A 20,169-nucleotide genomic window follows, 5' to 3' on the forward strand; every position below is an offset into this window, starting at 1 on the left:
TCGTTAGTTACTCCTTGTCTGAAATTTGCGTGGGGTTGTGGTGTTAAAAATTATTTTTAAATTCTCAATGCCAATGCAATTGAATTAATCACTGTAGAACATCATGCATAGTAATGCTAAATTTGAAATGATCTCTCGTAAAATAGAGAGCCATTGAAATTATCCCCTGACTTTTAGATTTTCTTGAGACGCATTTTGTATGGTTGTAGTGGATGTTTAGTTCCGAAGTGGTTGCTATTCATTTTACGTTGCTTTCAGATGTAGCATTTATGATCCCTATTTAAGACTGTTAGGCAAAACTTTTTTTTGTTCCTGATCTTCTACCCATCTATCCTGAGCGCATTGCCTCCTACATGAAGTGATGTTTTGTTGGATTCTGGGCAGCCGCTTGTGTTGTGACACCCTGGGCTAATGCGTGGTCAATTCCAGCCCAACTTGACTCGGAATTGCAACACAATTGAAATTAACAAATCATTCCTAGAAAATATCTAAAGTCTTTGGCTGCCCAATAACTAAAGTGACCAGATTTGTAATTTTAAACGTAATTCATTTTTATCAATAATGACTATAATTAAATATGCAGATAAACAACTGGTTAACTATTATCCGATTCCTAACCCCTCTCTTTAACTCGCCCCACCCTCTACATATACAAGACAGACAAACACAGAGGGGAGAGAGGTGTAAAATAATGATGAAAGTAAAAGGATGAGCCTATGTTTCAGAAGGCCATTTTCCAGTACTCCTTTCTTCAATCTAGGCCTTCAGTTGGAGGTTTTTGCTTTCAGACTGAAATGGTTTTCACTGTAGATTCATCCAGGTCTCAAATCGTCTCTGCAGTTTCAGAAAACAGCAGATAGGCAATATTTCTGGAGAGAGAGAGGCAAGCACTCACGGGTGCTCCTTTCAGCATCCAGGATCTTACCGTCACTTCCTGCATCCTCTGAAAACCTGCCACTGGGGTAGGACCAATCACTGCCTGTCCCCGTGCGGAATGCAGCCGTTCACCAATTCATTGGCCACCAGCCAGTCAATTGAACCGAATCTCCGATCCTCGGGTGCCAAAAAGTCCGAGTTTTGCTGCTCAAAAGCTATATGTCTAATAGCACCGAGTACTATTTTGCATATTTTGAGTTCCTCACTTACTCTACTTGTCTTAAAGGTATATGCCATTAAATATCCATGGATCAAAATGATAACTACAAAGTAAATGAAATGGGAAATAATGGAGCTTACATTTGTAACTTGCCAAAGTGTTTATTCTTCAGGTGAAAGCCCAACAATGAAAGTTGTGGGTATCACAATGCCAAACATCTCCTTGGATATTGTTCATACGTAACCTTTTTTCAGCAGGACATCATTGGAGAGTGATCAGGAGGGGGACAATTTTTTTTTTTGAGTTCGTTACATTTCCAGTCCCCAGAAGTGATGAGAGGTCTTTGGTACTATTCCAGTTTTTCTTTTGCCTCGGATCCACCTTGGATCTTCTGATCTGTACAACATTATGATGCAAGTGAGCATGAGGAATTTCTAATGTGGAACCAGAGAGGAGGTCATGGACAAAAGCATATGACAGTATCTTTGGAAAACTTCTGTAACTAGTACTCAGAACTGGAAAGAACCACTAATTGGAATCCTGCCTGTTTAAGAGTGACTAATATTTATTGTTGACACTAAAGCTTAATGACCGCTTTTTCAGCATTTTGTTTCTGAGCATCAAAGGAAGAAATCGTCGTGAGGGTGGCATGGTAGCACAGTGGTTAGCACTGTTGCTTCACAGAACCAGGTCCCATGTTCGATTCCTGGCTTGGGTCACTGTCTGTGCGGAGTCTGCACGTTCTCCCTGTGTCTGTGTGGGTTTCCTCCGGGTGCTCCGGTTTCCTTCCACAAGTCCCGAAAGGCGTGTTGTTAGGTAATTTCGACATTCTGAATTCTCCCTCCGTGTACCCGAGCAGGCCGGATATGTGCCGAGTAGGGGATTTTTCACAGTAACTTCATTGCAGTGTTAATGTAAGCCTACTTGTGACGATAATAAAGATTTTTATTGTAGCAAAAAATAACTATTGGGGGTTTCGGCTAAAAATTTCTCCAGATATGAGACATAGCACATGGGCTGCACTAAGTGTAATAATAATCGTTTATTGTCAAGAGTAGCCTTCAATAAAGTTACTGTGAAAAGCCACTAGTGTATATAATATTGATATATTTTGATAACTTTTTTAATTGTCTGTTCCAATTTAGATGATATTCCTTCATTGGCACACCTCAGTCGCCTAAAAATCCGATCAACACTAAAAAGTGAATACCTTCGTTTTGATAAATTTATTCGACAGTTACCACTTCCAGCCTGTCTGCACGATTTCCTTCTTTATAAAGAAGTATTGAAATTATACGATATTCCAGAAATTTCAGAGATTCGTGAAGAAATGCAAACAGAAAATGATTACATCGAATATTCAGAGGATTGATCAAAGAAAACATCTGTGTGGAAGGTAAACAGAAAAATATGGAAAGCCTGGTTGTTGTATCTTAATGCAGGGTTTTTCAAACTTTTTTGCCCGTGCCCAATTTTTTACCAACTGGCCATCCTTTGGGACCCACTCTGGCCGACTGACCTTTGCAACCCATGCCACCCGAGCATTGCGTCCGACTTTTTCATTTGCCTTTAATGCAATAGGTGAGCCTGCTTGGTCCTTACGACCTCACTTGCTTTGTCTTTCAATGTTACATTTCTGCCAAGGGCTTTAGCTAAGGATTTAAGTTCTTGCTGCATCGTTTGAAAACAAATCAAGAGGTTTGTCCTCAAACTCGCCATGCTTAGTCTTCAAATACCGTTTGAAGTTTAAGGGTTTTAATCTTTCATTTGCCAGTACTTAGCTGCACACAATGCAAATGGGCTTTGCATCCTGATTTGTGCTGGCAAATTAATAAAGCCGTAAGCAGAAACCATTTTTATACTGCCTTGTTCGAAATTTCAGCTTCTTCTTGATCGGTTGTTCATCAGAGGCCTTGGAGTTCACACCTGCACTGCTGTGTCCTGCCTTGGACTCTCCTGAGAAGCGCTCTCCTGCAGATTCAGTTGTAAGATCCTGGCCTGTTTGTGTCTCTGGCCCTCTCTTCCTTATTACAAACTGGCCCGTCTTTAGTTCTTCACACATTCCTGTTGCTTACTTACTGGCAGCTACAAAATGGAGGAATCTCTCCTCCATGATTTCACGACCAAAGCACTGATCGGGTGACGTCAGTGTACGTGCTGGGGCGTGACCAGTTCTCTGCCGCCAATTCTGGTGGGACGACCCTTCCATTTTTCAAAAGAAATTTGGTCCTGTGACAGTGTGCCGACATCAGGAGACGATACTGGGCCAACACATTGGCGTCAGGAGCTGGCAGTCTGCCCTGCTGGGCACCAGGCCTGTGCACTGCTGGATCTGCCGGAGGGGGCATGCATTTGGATGGCATTCCCTTTTTTAAACAGAACATGGCGTCCCATGAGTTTTATTTGTGAAGGCTGATAACTTATAATACATAATTATAGTGACACGATTGCAGAGGTTTCAAACATTCACTCAGATTTCACATGCTGGTCCTTAAATTCTACTTGCCCTGCCCTAGAGGAGAACCACATGCCATTTCCTTTCTGTGTTGGTGTTGGTGCCTTCTTGTTGAATCTCAATTTGAACAGCAAACAATTTGCTGCAATCCCTGTTTATGTGGCTATCACATACTTCCTCCTCCCTGTGATGATGTAGGCATTGAAATACTTATGGAAGCCAGTGAACTGGTGCTGACCGCCAGCATCATGAGCCGCCATTTTCAGCCCTCACAAAAACTTCACTCGGCTGCACTCCGTGTCCTACACAGGCCCCGAGCGCCAACAGTCACACCGCAGGAAGTACCGCCCCTGCTTTCTCCTATTGGTCAATGGAATAATGAGGCACCCGATGTGACGTTAGGAAAGCTAATCACCCATTGGATAATCAGGGTGCCAATCGGATTGAGCAAGGCAAAATGCTGCAGCTGCTGGCAGTCATCGTCGACTTTCTCAACCTAAAAGCCGATTGCGGCCGTTGGGCGCTTGTCCCGCAATCGGGAGTTCCGCAACCATCCCGACACCCACTGGTGGGCCGTGACCCTCAGTTTAAAAAGCTGTCTTAATGCTTAAGTTGTCAGTTAGTATTAAATTGGCACATGATACCTGTGGCAGCTTGAGAGTTTAATTTAGCAGTTCTGATTTTTAAGATTAAACTTTTTGCTCATATTTTAAGATTTTCAATCTGTCGTTGTTAGTTGTGAAAGGTGGGGTGCAAACAGTACTTCACATTTATGATGCTACTGGAGCGCCCAGCCCTAATTGCCCTTGAGATGATGGTGATGAGCTACTGCTTCAGTCCCTGAAGTGTACGCACACCCACAATGCTGTAAGGGAGCGATTTCCAGGATTTTGACCCAGCAACAGTGAATAAACAACAATATATTTCCAAGTCAGACGGTGAGTGACTTGGAGGGGAACGTACAGGTGTGCAAACTAGTTTATTGCCCTTGTCCTAGGTGGTAGTGGTTGTGGGTTTACTGTTAAGGAACCTTGGTGAGTTCTTGCAGTACATCTTGTAGATGGTGCACACTGCTGCACATACAGTGTATGTCGGTGGGAGGGAGTGAATGTTTGTGGATGGAGTCCTGATCAAGCAGGTTACTTTGTCCTTTATGGTGTTGCGCTCTTGAGTGTTGTTGGAGCTGCACTCATTCAGGCAAGTGGAGAATATTTCATCACACTCTTGACTTGTGTCTTGTAGATGGTGGACAGGCTTTGGGGAGATCAAGAAGTGTGTTACTTGCCGCAGGACTCCTAGTCTCTGACCTGCTCTTGTAGCCACAGTATTTATATGGCTGGTCCAGTTCAGTTTCTGGATAATGGTTTTTCCCCCACCCCCTCCCCCAACATTTATAGTAGAGGATTCCATTATCATAATATCATTGAATGTTAAGGGAAATTGGTTAGATTCTCTCATTGGCGATGGCCTTCTTGATGCTGCACTTGGTCAAATGCTACTTGATGTCAAGGGCAGGCACTCACATCACCTCACTTCTGGAATTTAGCTATTTGATATGGCAATCACATCATTCTTCTCCAATGCCTCTTTGTTGCACACCTCCCAATGCGAGTTCCCTTGGTTGGTTTCTGTTCTGCCTCTCAAATTGTACCCAGAATATCTTCAGCAATAGCAATTCCCCAGTCTCTTACATCATTCTTTCTGAGTCCCCCAAGGATCTGTTTTCTTTGGCTTCTCTTCCTCATCTGCACAGAGGTTTTGTGCTCCTCAGGCTGAGGGCTATTTGTACCTGTAATGGGAAGCACTCCATTCCCAAGCCAAAATGTCAGTATGCCAAAAAAAAATGCATTTGCCTTTCATGAGCAGAAGATGTCCCAAAACACTTCAGCCAATTAAGTATTTTTGAAGTTTTGGCATTGTTGTGATGTAAGAAACACAGCAATATTTCTCAAACAGCAATGTGATGATCACCAGAACATCTTTTGGAGATGTTGGTTGAGGTGCAAGTTTTGGCTGGGACATCAGGGTTGAATAGTGTCATGGGACCTTTTACTTCTGCCTGAGACTACCTTAGTACTGCATTGGTATGACATCCTTATTTTTGTTCAAGTCCTGGCATGGGACTTGATTCCACAACCTTGTGACTCAGTGTGAAAGTACTATTAAATAGGTCCTGGCTAACACCACTAAATGTAGAGTCAGATGCACCCTATTCTGCCTTAACAACATACAACAATACTGTTGTGACATCCTGGGCTAGGGCGCAGTCAATTACAGCCCCCGTGACCCGGAGTCTCAACACAATTGAAATAACCAATAATTCTTTGAAAAATATCCAGTCTTTGGCCCTTGGCTGCCCAATGATTACAGTCACCATGTTTGCAAGTTTAAACACAATTACTTTATTTGTAACAATAACTATAAGCAAATATGCAGGAAATATAACTAGTTAACTATTATCTAATTCCTAATCCCCTCTAACATACACAGTCGTGTACAGACACACACACATGCACACAAACACACACACACATCTTTGCTTCCGATGGTTGCTTCTAGCACACTGTCCTTCCAAATTGAGATTTCCAGTCTGTAATGCTTTTCACTGTAGATTCATTTAGGTTTCTGCAGTTTCAGAAATACAGCAATTCACAATATTTCTGGAAGAAACACGAGGGAGGGAGAGAGAGCAGGTCCCTGACTCTGTGTCTTGGTCTCAACTCTGCTTTTGTTGGGTCTCTGGAAATCATCCCACTCAGGCAGGAACCAATCACCACCACTTGTACCATCAAAATAAGGCATTTTGGCTCATTCATTGGCCACCAGCAAACTAATCAAATAGAGTCCCACCTCATCTGTCGGGTGCCACAAAGTCTGAGTTCTCCTGTTCGTACACTAATACCAAATACTATGTTGCAACTTCTTGAATTCTTCATTCTCTCTGCTGCTTGACTTAAAGAAACATGTCCATTAAGCATCCATGGAACAAAAATGATAGCGGCAAAAATAAAGAAAGGGAAAATAAGAGAATCAACAGGAAGGACCCTTACAGTACCAACCTCAAAAGAACATTCCCTACCACTCCCTTTCCAATACCTATGATTTTTCTACTCTTACAAACTGCACAGTCTTTGTGCTTTGTGCCCATGTTAATTGGGAGTTGGATTGAAACAACTCAAACTTATTACATGTCAGGTTCTTAAAACCAGTAGATTAAGGAGAATTTCATCCTATCTGTCTGAACAGACTGGGCTAGATTTTAACTCTAGGTCAAAGGCCACCGTACCATCCAGTTCCCCTTTTCATTTTTGTGAAATTTATTATTTTTTTGAAATAATTCTATGCATGATAGCCAACAAGTGATTTAAGAAAATCCAAGGACAGCAGTCATTTAGCTGTTTAAAGGAACATAGTTATTGATGTCTTTTGCTTGTCAGTTAAGTACACTTGTGAAACAAATAATGAGGCATCACCACCTGATAACATACCTCTAGATTTGTATTTAGTATTTAATTGGCTAATGGAAATTGAGTGAGGCCAGTGAAGGATTTTTTTTTTGATGCAATGGAACAAAAACATTATGAATCCCAAATAAAATATCTTTGACAGCTGTCAGAGAAATTCTCATAGTAAGGAGCAAATTAAACCACAGTTAACACACTTACCTAATGAATAAAGTGAGCTGAACCCACAACTTGCTAACTTGTAATGGATATTTTTTGTATAATTCAAAATGTGGAAGAATTTTCCAGTTCTGGAACCTTTACTGCAATGCTTAAGAAACTTGGAACAAGCATCTTCAGTAAATGCTTGGAATTCTATTATAATGCTTTTTAAATGTGGTGAAAATGTGCATGAATGGCTAATGGTCTAAGGAGGGCAGCAAAGACTCACAAAGCAATCTGATATGGTAATAGTTTTGCACTCTCTCAAAGACCACATATTCTCACTGTCAGATTATAGATTTTAGGAGTGGGATGGGCAGTGGGGAAGAGATAGACTCACCTACAGAGCTGTCAAAAGGATTTTTTATTTTATAGCTTTTATGGTGCATACTGTCAGATACTCACTTCTAATGTAATTGAATGCAGTCTATTTTTATACTTTGAAGACACATTTGATTTTCTGTACATGAACCTTATGGTTTTTTGTTATTGACATTTCTGTCATCAGTCACTACATTTGAGACAATGTACAAATGTTTGTTTCAACTGAATTTTCTTTACCATTTTAAGACAAAGAAATTACAAACAAAGGAGAAACATGCTTGCTTTTGATTTTATGGAGCATTTCTCTCTCAGTATTTCCTATTACTGTAGTATTACTTTGATGTGTTTTCTTTTAATAATTTCTGATGTAGAAAGAAGCAAACTGATGAATGGTCGGCAGAAAGAGTCTAACTTTGGTCATCGCCATTAAAGACGTGAAGAATAGGACTTGTTAGATGACCAGAACTGAATGATTAAAGATGAAGTATAAATGAGCAAGGAAGTGAAGAGTTGATGATGGTTCTTCCAAGCAGAGACATTTTGAGCAAGGACTGTAATGACATGAAGAAGTAAAACCAGTTGCATAATGAAGATGCCTTTCACAGACTTCCCTTTGCACCTCATCAATATACACTTGTGAGAATAAAATGTTACTGAGAGTGGGAGATGAAGAAAGCTACTGTGAAATAGCCATCAAAGTTATATTTTGGTGCTTATCAAACGAGCAATGTTCCACTTAACCAGTGAGAATGCTGGAGTTTGTTAATATATATGAGCTGTATATTATATTTCTGTATAAAATGCTTGACAGTTCAAAATACATGATTTACTCAAGCCCTTAATAGCTTTTTTTTGTTCAATGTAAACTTGCTGAATGCATAAACCATTTTGATTTTAGAACAAAATACACAGACCTCCAGCTCTGTCATAACAAACATTTTATTGCAGCTTGGAGAAAAATAAATCATTATGTATTAAATTATTTTCATATCACAGAATTTTCTTTTCGCCAAATAAAACAGAATTGTTTGACCATGTCTTAAATTGCTATGGATCTTGCAAGCAGTTTGAGCAGCATTTACAGTCAGGTAGGACGTTCTACAAGTGTTTGCATGGACTGTTGTTCAACTTTATACTGAGGTCCCCTCCATTGATCTCTGAATACCAGACACTAAAGCCTAGTACGTGGTCCCTACACCTGGTTTTCCAAGGGTACAGTTAGGAGCCACATCAAATTCAGTCTTCCCCTTATTGATGTAGAAGTAGATGAAGGTGGGGTGCAGTGAGCAGATCTGCAAGTTACTTTCTTTTTCTGCTTGTCTCAGACTCTCTAATGATTGGTGGGAGAGGAAGTAGAAAAGCTAAGCTTATTGTTTTTAACTATTTTTGTTCATGGCATTTTTGCAAATGTACACAAAATATCAGAAGAACAATACGACAACTCAATAAACAACCATAACACTCCTCCCCCTTGGCACCAATATCACGCCTTCCCCATTTTAAACCCCCTTGCTCACACCTTTAACAAAAAAAAAATCGATGAACGTTTTCTACCTCCAGGCAAACCCCTCTACTTAACTTGACCTTCTCCAGCCTCCGGAATTCTACAGGTTGCTCACCCACGCTTCTGCTTTCGGCAATTCCGAGTACCGCCACTCTAGCAAAATTTATCTCCGGGCTTTTAGTGAGGTATAGGCCTCTCTCACCCCCTGGACTCCCGGGTCTTCTGACACCCAAATTATTGCCACCTCCAGACACTGAACCACCGACACACGCAACACCTTGGACATTGTATCTGAAAGACATGCCCAGAACATGTGGACGTTCTCCCAGCTCCACCTCCCATTTATGCTTAATATCCCCCATCAGCGCTCCCATCCACTATCAATTCCTTCTAGATATCCAACACCTTCTCCCCTTTTTTGTCTTTTGACAGCAACTTGTCCTGCAACCCAGGAAAGGACGTCCCCTTTCTCCTCACAAAATCCCGAACCCGCAGGTACCTGGTTTAGCAGACTGGGCTAAATAGGTGGCTTTTAAAGCAGACCATGGCAGGCCAGCAGCAGGGTTCAATTCCCGTACCAGCCTCCCCGAACAGGCGCCGGAATGTGGCGACCAGAGGCTTTTCACAGTAACTTCATTTGAAGCCTACTTGTGACAATAAACAATTTTCATTTCATTTCACCTGAAGCCATTACCCCTGGGCAATTCCTGTACTTCCTTCAAGTCCTCCAGCCCCATAAATTTGCCCCCTATAAACAAGTGCCCAAAGCGCTCAATCCCCGCTTGCCACCATGCCCTGAACCTCTCATCCAGCCCTATCGGCACAAACCTATGGTCACAGATTGGCACCTACACCGACACACACTCCAGCCCCAAATTCTGCCTTCACTGAACCCGCACCCTTAAGGCTGACACCAACACTGGGCGTGTGGTGTATCTGGCTGACAAGAACAGTAAAACCTCCAACAGCAAAGCCCTCAAACTCGTTCCCCTGCATGATGCCCCCAAACTGACCCCTCCTGCCCAGTCCAGTTACGCACCATCGCAATATATGCTACCCAATGATTTATCATATTCGGCAACACCAGCAACAGGTCGTCCGCTCATATCAGCACCGCCACTCAATCCCTCAATGCACTAAACGCCATTGCCAGCGTCTATCGCCACGGCAAAAAGCAATGGGAAGAGTGGGTACCCTGCCTCGTCCCATGGTGCAGCCCAAAGTACCCTAAACTCACTGTTCGTCCGCACGCTCCCCACCAGTGCCCTGTACAGCAACCAAACCACAAACCCCTACCCGAACCGCCCCAGCCCCTCAACAAATATGCCCATTCCACCTGATCAAAATCTCTACGTCCATCGCGACCACTACCTCCTGCCGCTCCGAAGGCATCATAATTACATTGAGTAGCCACCGCTCATTCGCCGACAACTACCTTCTCTTCACAAAACTCGTCTGATCCGCACCTATCACGACTGGCAAACAGCCCTCAATCCGCGATGCAAGAACCTTTGCCAATAACTTGGCATCTACATTCAATAACGATATCGAGTGGGGCGATCCACACTGCTCCGGATCCTTATCCTTCTTTAAAATCAGGGTGATGGAAGCCTGTGACAGTGTAGGGGGGAGCTCCCACCTCTCCCTCGCTTCATTATATACCCTCACCAGCAGTGGCCCCAGGTCCGCCCCAAACCTTTTATAAAACTGGACAGGAAACCTGTCCAGCCCCAGGGCCTTCCCTGCTTGCATCGCCCCCATAGCATCCATCACCTCTCTCAGCCTAATTGGGGCCCCCAGGCCCTGAACCAGCCCCTCTTCCACCTTGGGAAATTCCAACCCACCCAGGAACCGTGCATCCCGTCCTTCCCCTAACTACAGCCTTGAGTGCCTCCTACAGCATAGCGGCTGTGACCTCCCCCTTATCACCTCCAAGTATCCTGGAATGGCAGCCCACACTCGCTCACTCACCCTACATATTGCCTCCACTGCAGCCATTGAGCCTCCCCCTGAACCACCCACACATCCACCAAATGTGACACGCGGTCTGAAACCACAATCGGCAAATACTCCAAGTCAGCCACCTAGCCAGCAACGCCTTGTCCATCACAAAAAAAGTCAATCCGGATGCACATGTGTGAAATCTAAAAACTCCTTCGCCCTTGGCCTCCCAAACCTCCAAGGATCTTCATTCCCCTTCCCTCAATGTGCTCCATGAATCCCCTCTGCTCTCTCAACACTGCCCGCACCCTTGATGACTGGGGGTTGACTGGTCCAAACTTGGATCTATGACCGTATTAAAATCACCCCCCATAACTAACCAAAATGAGCCCAAGTCTTGAACCTTCCCCAACATCCGCCTCATATAATGCAATTCATCCCAATTCGGGGCATAAACGATTGCCAGGACCACCGGCATCCACTCCAACTTCCCACTGACCATCATTTACCTACCCCCGGATCAGCCACAATGCTCCCTACCTCTTTTGTTTTCCCTTGATGTCATTGTTCGAGTTCTTTTTTCAAACACAGTCAGTTCCTGAAGTCTCCAGGTCAGAGGTTCTCCCACTCCCTGCCTGAAGGAATATGAAGGCCCCGAGCCTCATCCTCTATTTATTATGTGCTCCCAATTGGAGGTGCTCCCATGCGGGTCCAGTTCTTCTCCACACTCCGAAAGTCGGTGATGTGGTGATATGCATCACTGTAAATACACATGGGGTTAATGTAAATACACATAGACTAGCTAGACACTAGAGGGAGCACCAGGGACATGACACACATACATTCAACCAATAGGCCATTAAGATAGGACAAGACCAATGGGCATTCAAGACACACACAGAGGTGACACTACCACAGGAGGGCATTACACCAACCCATACAAAAGGACACAGCACACATGATCTTCCTCTTTCCAGTGGAGACACTTAGTGAGTAGACAGGTTTGATTTGGAACACATCACACCCACCATGTGGCAGACTAGTTAGATAGTCTGAGTAGTTATAGCAGGATTAACAGGAGAGTTGAATCCAAGTAGGAGAATCGTTAACAGTTTAATAAATGTGTTAAAGCTATCTCCAAGTCTGAACCTTCCTTTGTCAGAGTGCACATCAAGGAGGCAGCTTATTCTATGTCAAGAGCGTAACAAAACAGGTGAAGGCCCCGAACAATACCCTTTATTTATGCATTCCTGAATAGGGGTGTTCTCATGCATTCCTCTCCATTCTGTGAATGCAAATCTCACATCCCCTTGCAAATCTCACAACAAATAGAGGGATGTGGTGGAGTTAAAGTTGCAATAAAACTTTTGTACAGATTATACCACAGCAAAACATAACTCCATTTGTTATGTTCTCACTGAATCTTCCCTGGGACCTCTGAAAATATGCTTTTATCTACAGTGACTTTCTTTTCAATCCAAGCCAATATTTCCTATTCATCTGGCATGAAGGCATCAAAGAGGATCAACATCCCCTCTAATTATTTTGTTGCTTGTTGCCAATTCATTTACGGGTGCAAGACCTTGACATTCTTTTGGTGCGGTTGTGCGTGTGTTGTAACTTGCACTAATGGAGCTGCGTGGGAATGTCTGGGTTGCGGATGCACACCTCAGAGAGAACATTGGTTTGGATGTGATGGAGCCAAAAGAATCATTATTTGTGCCATTCCAGCTATGTTGCGATATAAGGCAGTATTTCACATCCCCTGAGTGATGTGAATACATTCCTAAAGACACCAGTGATATTACAATCCTCTGTAATCAATCAGTCCTGTTATCGCCAGTACAAAAAAACCCATTCCACTCTCAAGGCAGTGCACATTAAGTTAGTGACTGTTCTCGTTGCCATATTTTTCAGTGTCTGCACCAATGTTTGATGCTCAGAAAGCATCTTTCTTTTATAAGGAGGTTCACTAAGCTCCAAAACTGTGGGTTTGCAAGTTGAGTTAAGAATGCCAGCTGGCCTTCTGGTCAGCATGTTGCTCCTACTATTAGGTCACCACCTCTACTCTTGTTTAATTGTGCCTTGTGTTTTCCCTCCTAGAGTCTCCTGTAGCTCGCTCGCTCTCAATCCACCATGGTACATGTCTGAGTTGCTGCTTGGGTATGTGCTGTAAAATGTATGGACAGATGTACAAGAACAACTTGTATTTATACAATGCCTTTAACATTAAAAAATGTCCCAATATGCTTCACAGCAACATTATAAATCAAAATGTGGCCTGGAATCTTCGAGATATTACAGCAGGTGACCAGACGTTTGCCCAAAGAGGCAAAGTGCATGCTAAAGGAGAAAAGCAAGGTCGAGGAACAAAAAGCTCCTTGACAGGTGAAGGCATTGCTATTGGTGGCGGAGTGATTAAAATCAGGGATGCTCGTGAAGCAGATATCTGTGTGGTTTATAAGGCGAGAAGAGATTAAGGAAATATGGAGGAATTTCAAGACGAGGATGAGAATTTTATAATTTAGTTGCTTGACCAGGAGCCACTGTAGGTCCTCAAGCCTGGGGGTGCTGGGTGAACAAGACTTGGTGCATGTAAGATCATGGGCAGAAGAAGGTGAATGTTTTCAGAGGGTAGACTGTGAGAGACCAGTCAGTAGAGCATTGAAGACTAGTCTGGAGGGAACAAAAGCATGAAGGTTTTCAACAGTAAAGGAGCTGAGACATGGGCTGTGTCCAGTAACGTCACAAAGGTGGAAATATGCAGTCTTCGTGATGGTGTGAATATGTGGTCAGAAGCTCATCACTGGTTCAAACATGACAATGTGGTGAACAGAATGGTCCAGCCTCAGACAGTGACCACGGAGAGGAATGGAGTTGGTGGCTAGGAAGCAGCGGTTCTGAGGGAGATGAGGTTAATGGCTTTTGTCTTCCTAATATATAGGTGGGGGAAGTTTCTGCTCATTTGATAATGGATTTCTGTCAAGCAGTCTGAAAATTTAGAAAAAGTGGAAGGTTTGAAAGAGGTGGTTGTGCGGTAGGGCTGGGTGTCGTCAATGTACTTTTGGAAAGGGAGACTGTTTTCCGATGATGTCACCAAGGGGCATGCAGATGAGAAGTAGAAGGTAGCCAGGTATAGATCACTGGGGAATATCAGAGGTAACTGTGCAGGAGCAGGAAGAGAATACAGTGCAAATGATTATCTGGTTACAATTAGAGAAGTTAGCAACCAGATGAATGTACAACTGGCTGACAGTGGAAAGGCATTGGATAAAGATGGTGTAGCCAACAGTGTTAAGGTTACCAAAGGTAAAAGCCAGATTGCAAAGTATAAGGAACAATAGTTTAACTTAGTCACAGTCACATAGAATGTCATTTGTGACTTCAGTAGGAGCCACTTTGGGACTTGACAGGAGCAGAAACTTGTTTGGAGGAATTCAGAGATAAAAGTTCTGGGATGGACACGGATTTGAGAGGTTACAGCACGTTCAAGAGTGAAGACGTTCTGGAGAGGGGATGGTTGGCTGAAAGGACATTAGGGTCAAGGGTTGTTTCTTTGGGTGATGATGATAGATTATGGGAGAGGGGCCAGAACATAGCATGGTTGGCTAGGATAAGGTAAGGGAATGGCAGAAACAGCTGTTCGCTGTATCAAAGACAAAGATGTCTTTGAGGTCTTTGCATTTCTTGTTCGAGGTGAGGAGATAGGGGAGAGGGGGTTGCAGTAGAGAAAAGACGAGCACATAGAACATAGAACAGTACAGCACAGAACAGGCCCTTCGGCCCTCGATGTTGTGCCGAGCAATGATCACCCTACTCAAACCCACGTATCCACCCTATACCCGTAACCCAACAACCCCCCCCCTTAACCTTAAGGAGTGGGGGTGTGACATGTTTTGCTTTACAGGGTGATGCTAGGGTAATGAGTAGTTTTGGCATAGGAGAGCAGGGCCTGATAGTGCCATGTATGGTCCAGACAGAGTTGGCAATGATTGGAAAAATGTCTGCCATTCAATTCCATGCCCCTTGGACTTTAGGAAGTGAAGGTGAGAGCTGTAAGAGGGAGACCGGCTCGAGAGAGATGGGAATAGGGGCATCAAAGGTAAAGGTGAGGGTATAGCTGAACAGAGTGGTAACCGTGAAATGTGACGGTGAATAGAGGGCCTAAGACTAACAGTTTGGATCTTGAAAGTACAGTTGTAAGTGAATCAGGAAATGTTTCTGAAGTCTACAGATAGTGGTTCAGAGCATGCCAAAGGGCTTTGTTCTGAAATCAAGGGTTATGCTCAATTGCTCCTGGACATTAATGCAGTAGTTTGCACCTCTCTTGGCCTACAGGATGTCAAGGTGAACAAGCAGAGGTGACATTGAACAAGTGGCGGGGGGTGGGGTGCTTTTAGAAGGAGGCCATATTTTCCCAGCAGGTCACAAAATATTTTTTCGAGGGCTATTTTTGAGATTTTCTTGAGGGCTACTTTTGATTTATGGGGTTATGTTTTTCCTTTACAGAGGCTCCTTTTCCATTCTCACCCAGCTCCTTTATTGGGTGGTACAGTCAATTAATAATATTACTTTTGATATTTGTATTTGACATGGGTATTTGGACCCATATGGAACCAAATTTGGAAAAATCAACAATATTCTCAATAATCATCACCCCTACATTAAATTTAAAAGCCACACCACACAAGAAAACATTAAATTCTTGGATACCACATTATTTATATTGTCATAATAAAACAACAGGCAAATGTTAGCAACAAAAGTTTTTTGATTCAAAGTAACTGACTCACACCACAGTACACAAAAAGCCATCACCTTAAACATACCTTCCACAGATGCATGAGGTCACAGTCAATGTGGTTCATTGCATATGCACAAAGCTGAAGATTTTAACCAGGCACTACACGCCTTTACGCAGAATCTCAGATCTCAATCTCTGAATTAAATGTAATAATTGATATAGCACCTGTATGGATCCAGCATCAATTGCTGTTCGCAGAAGAAAATTTCAAATTTTTACCACCCTTTGTGTGTTTCCTAATTTCACTGCTGAAAGACCTGGTTCTAATTTTTAGATTATACTCCCTAGTCCTAGACTCACCCATGGGCGGAAAAGTGGTTAGCACTGTTGCTTCGCAGCACCAGGGTCCCAGGTTTGATTCCCGGCTTGGGTCACTGTCTGTGCGTTCTCTCCATGTCTGCGTGGGTTTCCTCCAGGTGCTCCAGTTTCCTCCCACAAGTCCCGAAAGACATGTTGTTAGGTAATTTGGACATTCTGAATTCTCCCTCCGTGTTCCCGACCAGGCGCTGGAATGTGGCGACTAGGGGCTTTTCACAGTAACCTCATTGCAATGTTAATGTAAGCCTACTTGTGACAATAAAGGTTATTAAATTAATTGATTACTCACCTTGTTACATTCCTTCATTCCAAAAGTGACTGCATTTCCTAAATATTTAATTGTCTGCAAAGCACTTTGGAGTGTCCTAAGGTCATAAAAAGCATTACACAGAAACAATTCATTACTGGCTGGGTACTCAGTATATTCAAATGGTTACATGTTTATATCTAACACAGTCACTGCACCTCAAGTAATTCACTGTATCCGAAAGACTTGAGATGTTGTAATACATAAATGAATTATTTTCTTTTAGATAAAACCCTTGTATTATTTATCCAATTAGTGTTTATTGCAATAAGATCTATATTTTGCCCCCATTCAGTGGTTCTTGAAGTGGTGCAGCCTTAAGCTTGGGATTCCACACATGCATGTGTAAATAATTCATCACCTCAGTGACTTTAAGTTTTCCAGGCTGAGTTTTCCTTTGTTGACAGGACGGTTATCTCACCCTCATAGCGACTCGTCTTTGCACTATCTCTCCGTTGCAGCCTCTTCCCTCTTGCAGACAGTCCCCTTTGTCACCGGTTATATTACAGGGCTGTAATATATATGTTACTCATTTGTCTTGCCACGTTATACTTAACTTGATGATAAACAGTCGAAGTCTTCCAGTTGATGACAAATTATTTATTGAGGAACAAAGTAATATACTTGTGAGTTCTTTACTTTAATACTTTGAATAGTAGTAGAATTAACTAAGATTGAATTAAACTAACAATGAATATAATGCACTACACTCTAAGCTGGTCACACTTCTATCCTTTAGCTACAACACACACAAAGAGAAGAAGAAGAAGAGTGGGAAAACTGCTTGAGCTTGCTTATTTAGCCCCTGTTAGTGTTGCCATCCAGTGATTATCTAACAGTACTGATTGCACGTTAACTAATCATGTATTTACATATACAGAGGTCACTACATCCCCCTTTTTTGTGTTACATTTTTCTATATCAACGATAAAGAAAATTGTACATTAGAAATGAAGTATTCTGTCATGCATTGTACATCAGTTATGAATCAATCAGTCAAATGTTCATAGGTTTAAACGATTCGGTTTTCTTAGTCGTCGACTTGAATTCTTAATTTGCTTGGAGAAGTGGACACTTTAATGTTCACTTTGAACAGGTTGTTTGACATTCACAAATTCACTTAAAGATTGATGTAAATTCAAAGTTGGAAAATACAGGCTGATGAATTTGCACTTTCAAAAGGTCACGCCTTCTAATCAATCCACCTTCTGCAGTTTTGGTTATGTCGGAGCATGGTGATATTTGACGAATAACCATAGCAGTATCAGACCATCCTCCATCAGGATGTCTGATTCTACAATGTCATCTGCTGTTAGAGGTTTTAGTGGTTTTGCGTGCATGTCATAATAACGTTGTTGCTTTTTACGTTGCTGTTGAATTCTTTTCAGCACGCCCATCTTTACTTTAATACTTTGACTGGTAGTAGAATTAACTAAGATTAAATTAAACTAACAATGAATATAATACACAACACTCTAAGCTGGTCACACTTCTTTTTTTTTTTAAATTTAGATTAGCCAATTCTTTTTTCCAATTAAGGGGGCAATTTAGCGTGGCCAATCCACCTACTCTGCACATTTTTGGGTTGTGGGGGCGAAACCCACGCAGACACGGGGAGAATGTGCAAACTCCACACGGACAGTGACCCAGAGCCGGGATCGAACCTGGGACCTCAGCGCCGTGAGGCGGTTGCGCTAACCACTAGGCCACCGTGCTGCCCTAGCTGGTCACACTTCTAACCTCTAGCTACAACACACACAAAGAGAAGAAGAAGAAGAAGAGCGGGAAAATGATCGGGATCGTCAACTTGAATCTTTGGTAGTGTTGTTCTTATTTCACAATTGTGCAACATTTGAGTTGGGGATAAACCTGAATTTAACGGAGAAGCTCTGTATTATAGTAAATCCAAGTAAAAATCCAATTGTGAATCACTTGCTTTGCTTAACAATTGCTTCACAAAGTGTACACCTTTTTCCACTTTTCCATTTGATTGAGGAAAATGCGGACTTGAGGTAATGTGGTTGAAAGTATATGTTCTTGAGAATTCCATTCATTCCCAGCTTGCAAAGCACGGACCATTATCTGACATAACAGTTTGCCGGTTGATGCCGTTGAAACGTTGGACACAACATTATCATCTCTGCGATGTCTTCATTTATTCCCGGCCAATACGCAGCTTGTGTAGCTCTCATTTTGCACTTCTTGATTCCAAGATGCCCTTCATGAATTTGCTGAGCATTTCTGACCTGAGGGTTAGTGGAATGACAATCCTGTCATTTCTTAAGAGTAAGCCATCTACCACAGTAAGTTCTGCTTAAATGCTTTGATACTGAGGACAGTGTCCTTTTAGCCACCCATGCTGTAGATAACTCTAAGCAAGGTTACATCTTCTTGTGTTTCATCACGTATCTGCTTCTACTTCTCATCAGATGCAGGAAGGGTTTCTTTATATAAGTGCAGTTGAGCTTCTACATCATTGATGGATTTGAACGGTAGATTATCAGTATTTATGGATTTTGATAGTGTATCTGCTTTTTCGAGATCTTTGCCAGTAGTATAGATTAATGTAAAATCATACCTCCTCAACTTCATCATCATTCTCTGTAATCTTGGTGTCATATCATTGAGGCTTTTCTCCATATTTACTAGAGGTCGATGATCAGCCTCAACTATGAACTTAGGTAAACCATACACATGGTCATGAAACTTAGTGATGCATGTGATCAGTCCAAGACATTCTTTTTCTATTTGCGCATACCTGCACTCAGTGGCAGTCATCGCTTTAGACGTGTATGCTACAGGAACCCAATTTGTCTGGTTGTCTTGTTGAAGTAAGACTGTACCAATTCCACCTTGACTTGGGTCTGTCGAGATTTTTGTGGTCTTGGTCGGATCAAAGAAATTTAAAGTTGGAGCTTTCATTAATTGCTGTTTGATGTCCAGCCATTCTGCCTGGTGGTGTGGAGTCCAATCAAACTCAGTATTCTTTCTGATCAAGTTTCGTAGAGCAACAGTTCTCGCAGATAAGTTGGAAATGAATTTCCATAGGAAATTTATGAATCCAAGAAATCTAAGTACAGCTTTCTTGTCTTTTGGTTGCTGTATTTTCTGTGTGACTGATAGCTTTTCTTTATCCGGTCTGACATCTTTCGCTGAAATGGTATCACCTAAAAAATTCAAAGACGAGGTAGCAAAAGTACATTTAGATTGGTTCAATTTTATACTATATTGATGTATTCGGTGAAATACTTTTCTTGGCCTTGCAATATGTTCTTCCTCAGTATTTGACCAAATAATAATGACGTCCACATAGATTCTGACACCTTCTATGTTTTCCGTCATCTGCTCCACGATTCGGTGAAAAATCTCTGAGGCGGAGATGATCCCGAAGGCATTCTATTAAAACAGTACCTTCCAAATGGCATGTTGAATGTACAGAGTAGTTTTCTGAAGTCCTCGAGCTGCATCTACCAAAAACCTTGTGATGCGTCTAATTTTGTTAAAATGTGAACGTTTGACATCTCAGAAGTAATTTCTTCTCGTTTGGGAATAGGGTAGTGTTCCCTACGGATGTTCTTATTTAGATCTTTGGGATCCATGCAGATTCTGAGATCTCCTGAAGGTTTTTTGATGCAAACCAATGAGCTGACCCAGTCAGTCGGTTGTGTGACTTTGGAAATTATGCCTTGAGATTGTAATCTCTGCAATTCATCTTTTAATCTCTCTTGTAGAGGTGCTGGAACTCTTCTTGGTGG

At 42.3% G+C, this 20,169-nt stretch overlaps 1 protein-coding gene across 10 annotated transcripts in view; it reads left to right on the forward strand.

Moving 5' to 3' along the window:
* The window catches only part of asb3 (ankyrin repeat and SOCS box containing 3), a 123,249-nt gene extending 114,716 nt beyond the window's left edge, over positions 1-8,533 (forward strand). For all 10 annotated transcript variants that reach the window (XM_038810176.1, XM_038810186.1, XM_038810197.1 and 7 more), the window contains 2 exons: positions 2,242-2,492; positions 7,912-8,533. In XM_038810176.1, coding sequence (XP_038666104.1) covers positions 2,242-2,468 — 227 coding nt within the window. In that variant the 3' untranslated portion in view covers positions 2,469-2,492; positions 7,912-8,533. The remainder of the gene's footprint in view (positions 1-2,241; positions 2,493-7,911) is intronic.
* Positions 8,534-20,169: the final 11,636 nt, after the last annotated feature.

Source organism: Scyliorhinus canicula, chromosome 1, assembly GCF_902713615.1.
Source record: "Scyliorhinus canicula chromosome 1, sScyCan1.1, whole genome shotgun sequence".
Classification (NCBI taxonomy): Eukaryota; Metazoa; Chordata; class Chondrichthyes; order Carcharhiniformes; family Scyliorhinidae; genus Scyliorhinus; species Scyliorhinus canicula.